The 14,466-nt window shown below is 54.6% G+C and overlaps 1 protein-coding gene across 1 annotated transcript; it reads left to right on the forward strand.

The window, feature by feature from the left end:
- Positions 1-601: 601 nt before the first annotated feature.
- On the forward strand, positions 602-14,466 carry SF1 (splicing factor 1). The gene is given in 14 exon segments (XM_031941612.1): positions 602-1,097; positions 1,100-1,268; positions 1,975-2,103; positions 4,735-4,810; positions 7,983-8,135; positions 8,299-8,388; positions 8,677-8,860; positions 9,868-9,983; positions 10,091-10,198; positions 11,072-11,252; positions 11,510-11,783; positions 12,104-12,163; positions 12,289-12,465; positions 13,694-14,466. Coding segments are annotated over 14 exon segments (2,055 nt in total). The 5' UTR covers positions 602-821; the 3' UTR covers positions 13,756-14,466.

The raw sequence follows: 14,466 nt of genomic DNA on the forward strand, positions 1-14,466 counted from the left end.
CGGCTTAAAATCACGTGGCACACTGCTCCGTCAAGGTCGGTGAGCATCTCGGTCCCAGGCCGGCGAGGGGCGGGTCACCTCCACAGCCGAGTCCGCGCAGCGCCCGGCCAGCCCTCCCGTGCGCATGCGCAACTCTTTCCCCTCGGCCGGGCGCCTCCTCGGAGGCCACGACCTCTTCCCCAATGAGGAAGAAACTGCTCCCTCGGGCGAAGGAGGTGGGGGGCGGGGGCAAGAGGCACGAACTCGGAGCAGCCAATCCCGACCCATCTGCGCGCTTGATAGACTGAACTCGGCTCGGCCAATGGGAGGGCCGCTTCTCCTGACGTCATAGAGTTCGCCTCCATCCCCCACACGCACCCAGATAGCCTCGAACTCTGTTCGCGCAGTAACAAATGGCTAGCGCACCGCGCTCCCTCCCACCCCCGCCGCCATTTCCTCTCTCCTCCTAACGGCTCGGGCCAATCCCGGCTCTCCCAGCGCCGAGGCGCAGCTCCGCCAATCCGAGCGCTCGAGTGCCCGCTCCGGGCCGGCCCTCCACCAATTGGCGGCGGGCACCCTGGCCGCGGGCCCGCCCCCCGGCCTCGGCGCCCCCCTCCTCCCTCTTTGTGCGTCTCGCGCCGCCCGCCCGCCGTCGTCGCCGCCGCGCCCGCCGCGTGAGAGGAAGGAGCTCGCGCTCGCTCCGCGGTGCGCTGCGGTCCGCTCCGCTCGGAGGAGGCTCGCCGCCCGCGCCGCGGCCCCGCGAAGGTTCGCGAAGCTCAAGCCGAGTCCAAGTCGCCGCCCCGGAGCCGCCCCAGCCGCCGGCGCCGGTCCCCGGGGGCGCCATGGCGACCGGAGCGAACGCCACGCCGCTGGGTAAGCTGCACCCGCCGGCCGCGGCCCCGCCCGGCCTCCCCCCGGGGCCCGGGCCCAAGCGGGCCTTCGAGCCGCCGCCGCCGCCGCCGCCGCCGGGGCCGGGGGGGGGCGGGGCGGGGCCGCCGCTGGGGCCTGTGGGCCCGGGGCTGATGGCGGCGCCGCTGGCCGCGGCCTTCCCCTTCGCGGCGCTGCCGCCGCCTCCCCGCCGCCGCCGCCGTCCGCCGCCGCCCCCGGCCTGGCCTCCGGGCCCCCGCCACAGCCGCCCGCGCTGCCGGGCCCCTGCGTACCGCAGGCGCAGCCGCCCCTGCCGCCGCTCGCCTGCGCCGCGCCGCCGCTCTTCCAGCACGTGTCTCCGCCGCAGCCGCCGCCGCAGCCGCTCCAGGACCCGCAGCCGGGCCCGGCCGGCGGGGGAGGAGGTGAGTCGGACGCTGAGAGCGAGCGAGAGAGAGGCCGGCGGCGCGCGGACAGGCCGGCCGCCCGAGGGGCGCGCGGCACCACGGCAGCGGCACGCGGAGGCGGGGGCGCGCGCAGCGGGGGCCGCGGGAAGGGGACGGGGGGGGGTGGGGGCCGGGGCCAACTCGGGCCGGGCCGAGGGGCACGCCGCCGCCGCCTGCGCGCGCAGCCCGAGACGGGGAGCGGCCGGCGCGCACGCGCCCTCCGCTGTGGGGCGGGAGGGGGGCTGGGCAGGCGCGGAAGTATTGTGCGCACGCGCGGGCTGCTTCGCCGACTGCTCCGTGCGCCTGCGCGCCTTTGAAAGCAAATCGAAGGGGGCGGGAGTGGGGGCAGGTTGAACCGCGGCCGCCTCCTGGTGGACGGGTGGAGAGGGAGGGGGCCGGGGCGCCCCCGCCTCATATGGGGCAAGCGAGGCCTGTGAGGAAGGAGGGCCGGCGGCCCGCGGAGGAGCCTCGGCCATGCTGGGCCGCCCGGGTGGTGAGACGGGGCCGGGATGGGGGGGCTCTGCTAGGGGGGCCTCGGGGTTCCCCATGTGCCCCCTTGGTTAGCGGGAGGCTCTCAGCGGGGGGGGGGGGGGGGGGGGGGCAGGGACACGCCCTTCCCGCCGCGTCCTCAGGCTCCGAGCAGCGCCTGGTTTGTCCGCGGCTAACGGTCGGTGTTCGCCCTCAGATTTCCCCAATAAGAAGCGGAAGAGGAGCCGCTGGAATCAGGACACGATGGAACAGAAGACCGTGATCCCGGGCATGCCCACCGTGATCCCCCCGGGCCTGACGAGGGAGCAAGAAAGAGCTTACATAGGTAAATAGAGGTTCTGCACACACGTACGGGGTCCGGCGGCGGCCAGGCGGAGAGAGACCCGGTTCAGAATTCCTGAGCCTCTGGTCACTGTGGCTGTGACTGCTTAACGTCTGAACTCGCCAGCTTTTGCCCAGTGTGCAGCCTTGCCCCTCTGGTCATGACGGCAGTGGCTCCAGGGTTGCCAGAGGGGGTCCCTGGGGTGGAGGAGCTTAGTCCCACCTGCAGTTTCCCTCACAGCAGCTACTTAGTCAATTTCATGGGGTGGGGGGTGTCGGGCCTCATTAAGTCAGTGTCCAGGAGACCCCTAAGGAGCAAGCACTTGGGGAAGCGAGTGGCCTCCCTTCCACAGAGGGCCTGGCCCTTGTTTCCCCAAGAAGCCTGCCTTTTTCCCTGGGTTCCCACTTTGTGGCCCAACAAAGCTGGAACAGCTGACTCTTGGGGTCATGGGTGCTTGAGACAAAATTGGGTGATGGTTAATTTTTCCTCACGCATTTGGTTCCAGAAACTTACCTTTCCCTTCAGCATCTGTTGTGGTTTGGTCTCTGGAACCGTTTTAAACAGAGGCTCTTGTGTTGGCTCACAAGGAACTTGGCTGGGGAAAGAGATTCTTGTTTGGGAATGGGACTGGGGAGTTTGGGGAGTTGAGAGCCTCGACAAGGGCAGACGGGACATTTCAAGGTTAAAAGATTTTACACCTCGGGAATAACTGCCACGGGCAGCTGAAGTTAACCTCAAATTGATCTCTTGTTTTTGACGTCAGATATTAATGCAGCTACTTATCTTTATTTGCAAACTTGTATAGAGTCAATTCAAACCATTCATTTCCTGTTAAGGAGGCTTGTATAGTTCTTCCTCTGGCATCTGAGGCTGTGGCCTTAAACAAATCCAGAGGCCTTTTCAAGGCAGGCAGCAAAGGTCTTTTCCTGGGTCTGTGCCATGGATTTCTTTATGTGCCTCTAGGAACCTGAGAGTTGTGGCCTCTTTTCTGGGCTGCTGCGAGGCTCCCCAGGTGCCCCAGACTCCAGAGGCACAGGCCTTCTGATGGGCTTTCCCCTACCCTGGGAAGCCTGCCCTCTAGTGGAGGGTTGCTCTGGGAAACTAACACAGGTAGAAACCCTTGTCCCTTGGCTTGGAAAGCAGCCCAGTGCCACGGGCTCCTTTGTACGTAGGTCTCTTGTGTTAATGGACAAAGCCCCAGAGTTATTTACAGCAGCAATCTGGGCAGAATTGGGGGGGGGGGGGGCGCAACCCAGGCTAGAACATAGCTAAGCCCAAACCACAGAACTGGAGAGATGACCAACTTCTAGCCGAGGGAATTGATTGAAGTCATTAGTGTGTGGGACTCTATCCAGAAGACTGAGAGAGACTGTAACTCTAAGGTCTCCCGTACCCACATTTCAGTAAGTAAGTTGTTAACGTGGAGGTGAATCTCACCTTGGGCTGCTGAACCTGGGTGGTTTTGAAATTTGACGTAAAAGAAGAAACTAGATACCTTGAGTTGGGAGTCCATTAAGTCCCGTTCAATTAAAAGCTTGGTAGGTCCTTGCCCTTGGTTGTAGGTTTGCCTAACGATCAGAACTCTCAATGGGTTTAAAGGTAAGAAGCAAGTGATGATTCAGACGATAACTTTTTGGGGAAAATGTTCTCGTGTCCCTGGGTACTAGAGGTCTCATTATTATCTCTGAAATCAAGTAATGTTGCTCAGGGACACTGGTAGATTAATATCATTATTATCATTATCATCATCATTATTATTATTATGATTGTGAAACCCTCACCTTCCTTTCTTCTATACAGCCTCAAATGTCGAGAACCAAGGTGGGGGGTCACATGTTACTCCCTTTGTGCCTGTCCCCTTAAAACCTTTGTGGTAAAACAAAACAAAAAACAATTCTTGCATCTGTGGTTATTGGTTTATGTATATTGCTTGTAATCTAACACTTGAATAGCAGGTATATTGGTAGTTATATTCTAATATGAATGAGCCTAGTAGTATGAATATTAGGATGTATGTGAATCTCTCTACTATAAGGTTTTAAAGTAATAACCAGATTATCTTAAGGGGATTTGGAAGAAAATCAGTCTGCCCAGTAGCACGATCCACATTGGAAAGGAAATAACCTTTGCTCAACTGGTATCACTTCTGTATTAATCCTGTCCTGTGTTAATTGGTCTTTGGCATAAATCACGTTACTTGTTTTAATGGGGGAAACAAAAAAAAGACTTGGGTCCTGAAGAGGTTAATTTGGTGGGGCGGGATATTGCTGACATCCAGGATTTATTTCTGTTACCAGTTGCAGCAAACTTTTGCCACTTGGGCCAGGTAGAGCAGACATGTCTCACCTCCCCACGAAATGCTTTGTTGTCAGCCTTAGTCGTTAGGCAGCCTTTGTTGCTAACCCCTCTTCCAACAAACTGTTTGCTTCCCAATTGATAAAACAGAAAACTAGCTAGAAGTAGAAACGGACTCCTGCCGAGCTATATGATTGGTAGGTGGTTGGGGGTTTTCCTCAGTTTGTACCTTTCAAAGTCTCCAAGTTCTTCATGCTTTGATGTTGAGATTTGAGATGTTTTTTGGTAACATTGTCTTTTTTCCATCCTTTTTTTCTTTCCTAACCTGGTTTCTTCCAGTGCAACTGCAGATAGAAGACCTGACTCGCAAACTGCGCACAGGAGACCTGGGCATCCCCCCTAACCCTGAGGACAGGTTGGGAAACAGTTTTAACCAGCTGACAGTAACGCTTTTACCTTTTTCTCAATACATTTTTGGTGGCAACATAATGTGTCAGTTCAATGAAATCCTGATAAGATGCCTTTGGTACTCTGACTCTTTGGGGAACTAAGAATTAAAATTCTCTATCAATATATATATTCAGCAGTTAACAGTTAGAAATTTGGAATGAAACTTAATTTTTAGCAAAGCCAAAAGTCGCAGGAAATGGACAACTGGTTTCCAATTGGTAAGCGTGTAGGTTTGAACCTAATAATGGTGCAAGGGCGAGTCAGACGGCCAGTTAACTGACCTTTCAGAGCCTGCTCTGGCCATGAGCCCACGTAGCATCTTCCTCACAGGTACACACGGTGCAGGATTAAGAAATATTTTTTGTTTATCATTGAGGTTGAAGCAACCCAGAGACTCCATCTGGGTAGCTGATAAACGTCAGTTTTCTGCTCATGGTTTTGAGACGGTTTTAAAGTCAGATGAGATTTCTAACCAACTTCCTTCACTGCCAGCTAATAATATATCGCAGCTTTGGCCAAAGCCTGGGGGTGTTGGGAGGAGGGCCTAGGGTCTCTCATCTGTTTGGGGTGAAATGCAGCCCTAAAATATTTTTTGAAAGGGGTAACGGGGCCCTCCCAAACCAGCTGTGGTCACCTTGGTCTTTCAGCTCACAATCTCGAACCGTTTCTCTGAGAGGATCTCACTTTTTTAACCAGTTGTTTTATTGGCTTGTTGATCTTGGAATAGCTTCGATCTGGTTGTCTTAAGAGGAGGGCCAGAATCCCTCCCATTTATATTCGATTTTCGGTTAGAGCATGCAGCACAATTGAGCTCATTTTGCTTTAAAACTCGACTTTTGTGTCTAATTTGTTTTTGGCTTTCATTACCCAATTAATGGTGCATTAAATCAGGAAGATGATGTAATGGGCCGCAGGCCACTCACTCATGCATCTTTCTGCTGCCCCTTGTTTGCCAGGAAACAAATTAACTTCCTTCCTTCTCCACATTGACCCCTTAGTTTTACTTATCCCATTACATTTCATTAATTTTTCACTTGCAGTGTTTTGTCGTGGGTTGGGCTGTTTTTTTTTTTTTTTTTTTTCTTTTTTCTTTTTTTTTCTTTTTTCATTTATTTATTTTTGGGGGGAGGGTTATGTATTCTAGGTTACAGACCACAACTGTAGAGTGCCCTTTTGGCTTTTTTCCCTTTAACTATGTGTTTACAGGTTACTAAACCAATCTCTAAAAGGTGAATTTTTAACAAAACCTTTGCTCCCTGGAGGAATTGGGGTTAGAGATCAGTTTTATCTAATTTGTTATTGTGGAGGTGAAGAAGTTAAACCAATCTAACCACTAGGAAACTAGCTTTTGTTTTTCCAAGGTCATGGGAAGGGATGAAATTCTTGGGAGGCACCTAAATAGCCAGTGTGGTGTGTAAGGAAGGACCGGAAAGCCAAAGTTTACCCACACATCAATCAGTCAGCCAGAAATGCCCATTCCCTGATAGCAGCAGCACACAAGTCCAGGTGGGAATCTGGCCAGGGTTGTCTGATCTTAGAAACGTCAAGCCTGTGATTAGAAATCAAACCTGAGCAGAGCGGAGTTTTTCCTTCCCCTCCCATTCATTTGGAGAGAGTCCGTATGGCCAAGGTTGGAGGCAAATGCATGAATCAGTTTCCAATATGATTAAACGATTGCTTAAGAAGGTATAACCTTGAAATTAAGCCACATAATGCAATTTCATTGCTGCTTTAACTTGCACAGTTTAAATCGTTAATGAACTTTTCGTAGCTTAAATGTGTAAGACGGGGTAGTAGAATGACAATGGGGGAGTCTTGTTTCCTACTGTTGACTTCTTGGATTGTGCCAACAGTTTATCCAGATGCTAGAAACGGAGGTGTCCTTTAGCCGTCATTAGTCATGAACAAACCTGACCTTTTATCCTACCGTGTGTCTAACAAACATGTGGCGTGACATGGTTCCTTTAGGCTGAGAAGACAGTGGGAGCAGCCGCTTTCAGTCCTTGCTCTCCAGCTAGGCAAGGCAAGGGCCTCTCAACTCAAACAAGGCTACTTCCAGGATGGTTTTTGATAACCTGATCCATATGCTCTCTCCCTTCTTGCAGCTGCTACTAAATTGTCATTCACAATGTCAAGCTCTGGTCCTTTTTATAACCATACTCAAAATTCTAGGAGTGTAACCTCTTTTTTATCACCGCAAAAACAGCTGTGGTAAACTGACCTTTTTATAATTGGTATTTTTTTACTTGTAGCAACAGCATTTTACTCTTTAAAAAAGAGAACGAATCTGCTTTGCTTTCTGGGCTTGTAAACCCTGAGGGAGAGCGAGACGGGCTCTCCCCAACCTTGCCGTTTGCAGGCTCAGACTTAGGCAGGTGTCTGACCCAATCTGCATTTGCAGCCTCTTCTAGAAGCTGCCTTACCATTTTAACGATTTTCTCTACTCAGACTCCCCAACCTCTAACCCTTAAACAGCCAGAAAACAGGTTGACTCGTGGGCCTTTGGCGCAGCCTGCCAGGACATTGATGGAAAAGCAGACGCGAAGCCTTGAACCATCTCTCTCCATTGTGGCAGCCATGTAGCTGCGGTAGCCTTGAGTCCCAGTTAGTCTCAATCAAAGATTTAATAATAACGATAGCTTACATTATCGAATAATAAATAGTTGTGCTGTTTTGGGGGTACAGGCTTTCTTCTCTCCCTAATAGAGCACAGGGTCTCTAAGAATATCTAAATTTTGGCTCCATGGCTCATTGCGCTGAATGGAACATTCATGCCAAGTCAAGTTTTTTCTCAATTCAACACCACAATTCATATGCTCTTTCTCCCCCTACCCCCCCGGGGTGAGCGTGGCTGTGGCCCACAATTATTATTATTATTGCCCCCAGTACCCCCCCCCCCCAAGGATAGCACAATTTTTTCCTCTCACCCCCTTTCCTCTTCTCTCCCCACCCCAGTGTTGTAAGCCAGCTTACGCCTCCCCATTGCACACTAGATTGAATAGCACACGTTATGGTCGGTTCCTCCGAAGAGAGTGGCATTAGGGTCTGAGAGGTAGGGGGATCCGGGGGCAGACTTAGTAGAGTCCTCCTGGGACAGGCGAGGGGCGGAGAGCTTGACGCCGGGTTGTTCCCCACAGGTCCCCTTCCCCTGAGCCCATTTACAATAGCGAGGGGAAGCGCCTCAACACAAGGGAATTTCGCACCCGGAAGAAGCTGGAGGAAGAAAGACACAACCTCATCACCGAGATGGTGGCGCTCAATCCCGACTTCAAGCCTCCTGCAGATTACAAGTGAGCGCCGGGCTGGGGACGGAAGCTTCGGCCCGACTCCCTTTGGCTCTCCTGCCCCCATGAGATGAGGGGATGGGAGGCCAGCCGTTAGTGATCTCGTTGTGGGCTCGGGGGAAGAGCGGGGGTCCGAGAACGGGCTTTTGAGGATGTGTTTGTTATGTAGACCTCCAGCGACCCGGGTAAGCGACAAGGTGATGATTCCGCAAGATGAGTATCCAGAAATCAACTTTGTGGGACTTCTCATTGGGCCCAGGTGAGTGTTGTGTCTGGAGAGGAGAAGCCTTATAGACTAGGGCCAGGACTGGGGTGGGGCTGAGGGGCTCTGTAGGTACTGCTCTTACTTCTTTCCCCATTTTGCCCAGAGAAAACAAATAGAACTGGCCACAGTAAACCCCTGGGGCTGTGGAGGAGCGGGCAGTGGTTTGGATTTTCAGGGTCTTCTAGGCACTGCTTTTATTTTACCCCATTCTTTGGTACCCACCTTTTTTTTTTTCCAGGGGCTTAGCTAACATTAGTCTCATAATTCCGATTTCTTTCATAGGGGCAACACGTTGAAGAATATTGAGAAGGAGTGCAACGCCAAGATTATGATCCGGGGGAAAGGATCTGTGAAAGAAGGCAAAGTCGGGCGCAAAGATGGACAGATGCTGCCCGGGGAGGATGAGCCCCTCCATGCCCTAGTTACTGCCAATACCATGGAGAATGTCAAAAAGGCAGTGGAACAGGTAAGTGAATATTAGCAAGGTTTTCCCAAACCCTTTTTAAAAAATGCTGGCCAGCCTTCACATCATTTTTGTTTGCAAATACCTGTTCCCAGACAACAAAAGGGTTAGGGAAGCTAAGAGTTAGGGGGAAGTGGGGAGTTCAGCAAATTGATAGCAGAGAAGGGAGGAAAGGGCCTTTTTTTTTTATTTTCTTCAGGGCTAGGCTGGCCATTTTTACTTTAATAATATTGTTTTAATAAGTTTCCATGTGAGTAATGTTGGAAAAGAAAAATCTGAACAAAAGGGGAAAACCATGAGAAAGCAAACAAAAAAAAGTGAAAACTTGCTTCAATCAGCATTCAGTCTCCATAGTTCTCTCTGGATGGCAATTGGCATTTTTCATCCCAAGACTACCTGGAATTGTCTTGAATCACAGCATTGCTGAGGAGAGCTCAGTCTATCATACTTGCTCATCACCATCTCTTTACTATATACAATGTTCTCCTGGTTCGCTCACTTCACTTGGCATGAGTCCATCTAAGTCTCTCCAGGCCTCTCTGAAATCCTCCTGCTGGTCATTTCTTATAGAACAAAAATATCCCATAACATTCGTATAACTTATTCAGTCATTACCCAACACAAAAGTTGCTCGCCACCACAAAAGGGACTGCTACAAACATTTTTGCCCAGATGGGTCCTTTTCCCTCTTTTATGATCTCTTTGGGACCCAGAAGTGAGATTGCTGGATCAAAAGGAAGGCACTTTTATAAAGCCTGATCACCTTAATTGGATGTATTTTCATATACATGCTCAGGTTTTCTTTCCATGAAGCTCAGTAATATTCCAGGATTCTGGTATCATAAGCACTTTTTTGATGGCTTCATCCACAGAGTCTGTTCTTCTCTTGTTCTTTGTTAAGACACACAAATAGTTTGATAACAGCTCTTCCTTTGCTATATTGCTGAATGTTATTCTTCTTTTTGTTTGACCTCTACCCTTTTTGCCTCTTGACCCCTGTAATTTTCTAGATCCGGAACATTCTGAAACAAGGCATTGAAACCCCAGAGGACCAGAATGATCTCCGGAAGATGCAGCTTCGAGAGTTAGCCCGCCTTAACGGGACTCTACGGGAGGATGACAACAGGTACTTGGGGGAGGAGTTTTCAGAACTGGCCTAGAGGGGAGGGATGAGGAGATGGGGGAGGAGCGAAGTGGAACTTAGCCTTGGAGTTGACCTTCCTCTCTTGGCAGGATCTTAAGACCATGGCAGAGCTCAGAGACCCGAAGCATCACCAATACCACAGTCTGCACCAAGTGCGGAGGGGCTGGCCACATTGCTTCAGATTGCAAGTTCCAAAGGTGGGATTCTGCAGAAGGGCCCGACTAGTACCGGGATAACCCAGGCATTTACCTACTGAGCACCTGACAGGCAGGGTCTTACGACAGCCCTGGCAGGCACCCCCGTTTCACAGATGAGGAGACAAGCAGATTGAATGGCTTGCTGAGCTTGTAAGGCTGAATTTGTCTCCAGATCCAGCCCTGTGCTGCCCCCAACTGTCCTCTATAGTTCAAAGTAGAGGCATAACCTGCCCCTAAGCACCCCAGCTGCATGAAGCAGGCCTTTGTACTTTTTTTTTTTTTTTAAACTCTTGAGGGTTGGGAACATCCCCCCAGTGATGGTGAGCATCTTGGGGGGGACGTCACAACACTTATTCTTGTCCTTTCTGTGGCCCCAACTGCAGCTGGGCTTCTCTGTCTGGAGAATGAAGTGTTTATCCCCAAACCAGAGGGCACTAATGGCTGCTGGAGACAGGTCTATGATCACCAGTTTAAATGCCGCCTTAGATTGGCAAAAAAACGTGGCAGTTTTTCTGCTGATAATAGTTATTTCATAGAATTTCCTGTTTTGGGGGGGGGTTCAGAATTGGGGGTGCCGAGGGCTTTTAGAAATCATTCAGGAGATTGTGTTCTTTTAGCGCCCCCTGGTGAGGGGTCCCCTGGTTTGCAGGCCTGAGCTGTGGCTCTGGCTAGCCCTGAATCTGGGGAAGGTGGCCAGCTTGCAGTGGGCACAGCAGCTGGATGGTCCTGGGTGGGGCTCCCGCCTTTAGGGCCATCGTGGGTAAAATAGAGGGTTTGGGCTCCCACAGACGGGCACAGGGCTGACCTGGTGAGCTCCGGGGGCCTGGGCCTCCTGCATGTCGATGAAGGACCTTTTTTATTTTTTCCTTCTAGGCCTGGTGACCCACAGTCGGCTCAGGACAAAGCCCGCATGGACAAGGAATACCTGTCTCTCATGGCAGAGCTGGGCGAAGCTCCAGTTCCAGCTTCTGCGGGCTCAGCCTCTGGGCCCGCCGCCGCCCCGCTGGCCAGTGCGCCTCGGCCTGCCGCCCCTGCCAACAACCCGCCGCCGCCGGTGAGTGCCGGGTGGTCTGTTTTCTGGCCGTGCTGCTCCCTTCCCTTTGGGTTTGGGGGCAAGCTGAGCCAGGTCGTTGGGTTTGACGGGGTCATTTGGGCAACATTGTTCTCCCGGGTTGTCGGGCCATCGTGAGACACAGAGGGATCTTCTGAGGTTCTCGCCCCACGTTTGGGGGCCGCCTCCACGGCCCGAGAGAGCAATGTTGCCAGCAGCAAATGCCGGCGGGGGCCTAGACGGGAAATGCTCTCACATAGTCTCTCATGTCCACCACTCAGAGCCGCCCACCATGGATGAACTCGGGGCCCTCGGAGAATCGCCCGTACCACGGGATGCACGGCGGAGGGCCCGGTGGCCCCGGCGGCGGGCCTCACAACTTCCCACACCCGCTGCCCAGTCTGACGGGGGGACACGGTGGTCACCCCATGCAGCACAACCCCAATGGGCCCCCGCCCCCCTGGATGCAGCCGCCACCACCGCCGATGAACCAGGGGCCCCACCCACCTGGGCACCATGGCCCTCCTCCAATGGGTAAGTAAGTGTCAGACCAGAAACCTTGGGGATTTGGGGTAGGCTGGGGGGATCATGCCAGGCCACTGTGAGGGTTGAGAGCCGCTCTCGAAGTGACTGGACTAGCGTGGGTACGGGGCCTGGCCGTGGCATTCCACCGGCCTGTCTCGGGGGAGGAGCGCCGCTCCCCGGGGGCGGGCGGGAAGGGATCAGCTCTTCTAGCGGGCCCGTCGCGGGTGCTTTGCCGGGTCACCTGGAGTCCTGGGCGGCCGCAGGGGGGCGGGAGTCTCGTCCGGCCGGTTCAAATGTCCTGCTAAGTCCCTGCTCTTCCTTCCATCAAGATCAGTACCTGGGAAGTACGCCTGTGGGCTCTGGGGTCTATCGCCTACATCAAGGAAAAGGTAATGGAGCCGGGTGTCCGGCATGGGGGGGTACCCCCCCTCATGTGGCCGCTCGCCTCCCCTGCCTCGGGACTCGTGAGCGTGGCCTGGCCTCGGGAACTCACTTGTTGCTCCCTACCCTGCAGGTATGATGCCGCCGCCGCCTATGGGCATGATGCCGCCGCCGCCGCCTCCCAGTGGGCAGCCCCCACCCCCTCCCTCTGGCCCTCTTCCCCCATGGCAGCAGCAGCAGCAGCAGCCTCCGCCTCCCCCGCCGCCCAGCAGCAGTATGGCTTCCAGTACCCCCTTGCCATGGCAGCAAAGTGAGTCCGGGATTCCTCGATGGGGGGGCCGTGGGGGGCGGGGAGGGGGGTTAAGCCTCAGAGACGATGTCATTTGGGTGCTGGGGGGTGGTGCCTAGAGTGGGTGTGGCAGTCGGGTTCTGCGATGTCTGGTGTGGCGTGAATCTGGTCTGGCCGGTGCTGGGGCCTGGGCAGGGGTCGGGGGGCCGCAGGGCCCGGAGGCTCTTGTTGCATGGACTGAGAGCCTGATGGGGGGGCGGGGGCGGGGGGCCAAGAGCGACTGGTCTGGAGGTTGAAAGTGCCGCTGACCGGGGAGGGCTGTCAGGGCTGGTTCTCGTGTGTTCCCCTCTGCCCGTACTGGGGCCTTGGTGACGAGGGGCTTTTTCGGTGAAGCCCCAGAGACCTTTAGGCTGAGCCCAGGGTACATGCTGTTCTCCCCGTCCGCCCTTCCCCCCTCCCCCTCCCGGCCCCACGTTAACGCATGCCGAGCAAGGAGCAGGCGCCCCCCCGGCCCCCCAATCCCAAGCCAGCAGCCGCAGAGAGCCGCGGCGTGCCCCCGCGCGTGTGACCTTGGGCTTCTTTACCACCCCAGATACGACGACTACCACCACGAGCGCTGGCACAGGGTCCATCCCGCCATGGCAACAGCAGCAGGCGGCTGCCGCAGCTTCTCCAGGAGCCCCTCAGATGCAAGGCAACCCCACTATGGTGCCCCTGCCCCCCGGGGTCCAGCCGCCTCTGCCGCCCGGGCCCCCTCCGCCGCCTCCGCCACCTGGTTCCGCCGGCATGATGTACGCCCCGCCCCCTCCTCCTCCGCCTCCCATGGACCCTTCTAATTTTGTCACCATGATGGGCATGGGGGTGGCGGGCATGCCGCCCTTCGGGATGCCTCCAGCTCCCCCACCGCCTCCACCACAGAACTAGACTTGATTTTTTTTTTTTTTAAGAAAATATATATATATTATATATATATTATATATATATATAATTGGTCTCGTTAAAACACACGCCGAACCTCACCATATGGAGCCAGACATTGGGACGCACGCATGTTGTGTGTGTGTGCACGCACAGGGCTGGGCTGTGCGAGGAAGCCTGTCCCGGGCGACTGAGGACTCGCTTGGGAGCAGGCAGGCGTTAGGAGGGGCGCCAGCTTGGGCTCTCCTGGCGCCCCGTAGCATCGAGTCTCTTCTTTGTCTTCTCTCTCCTCACCCAACTCCCCTTGCCCCTCCCCAAATGGGGCCGCCAGGACCCGTCCCCGCGGCGGTGGCCCGCGCCATGCGACTGAGGACTTTCCGCGCCCATTGGTGACCCTTCCGGGGAGACAGCCTCAGCAGCGCCCCTGGTGGACGGGATGGTTCGGCAAAGCGGCCTGACTTATTTTTGTGGACGGAATCGGAACGCGCTGGCTCCATATCGTGAATTTTTTATTATTTTTTTTTCTTCCTCTTCCTTTGTATTTCCTTCTCTCTTCTTCCCTCAGACTCCGTCCAAGGAGATGCTGTCCCCCGTCTTCTGCTGCAATTAGTCCCTTTTCCTCCTCCCCAGGCCTAGATTGTTAGCTTTCTGTAGCGGAGGGAGCAAATGGAGATTGCCCTTACGGTGGGCCGGGCGGAAAGGGCGTCGGGGGGCCCAGGGCCAGGCTCCTCACTTCTCGGCCAGGGGGGGCTTTAGAGCCCAGCCCCTCACGGCCCCCCCCCTTGTCGGGGCCCTGGCAAGGGCGGCGGCGGCGCGGCGGCCCCCTGCCCGGTCTTCGATCCCGTTTGCTCCTCCTGCTGACAGAACGTCTTCATTTTATTTTAGTCCCAGATGTCTGAATGTTTTGTGGTGGGGGGGGAGAAGGTCCCCCCTCTGCTCCCTCCCTCCCCCCTTCCCTCTCCATGGAGTGATTATGTGGACAATGATGTGTAAAGCGCTCTCTCCTCCTCACCGCTTTCTCTGCAGAAATTTCTTTTGGCCTTTTATTTGGTGTACAATAAAACACTGCATTAAAAGGGGGATGTTCCATTGAGTAAAACAGCA

The sequence above is a fragment of the Sarcophilus harrisii genome, chromosome 6, assembly GCF_902635505.1.
Source record: "Sarcophilus harrisii chromosome 6, mSarHar1.11, whole genome shotgun sequence".
In the NCBI taxonomy this organism is placed as follows: Eukaryota; Metazoa; Chordata; class Mammalia; order Dasyuromorphia; family Dasyuridae; genus Sarcophilus; species Sarcophilus harrisii.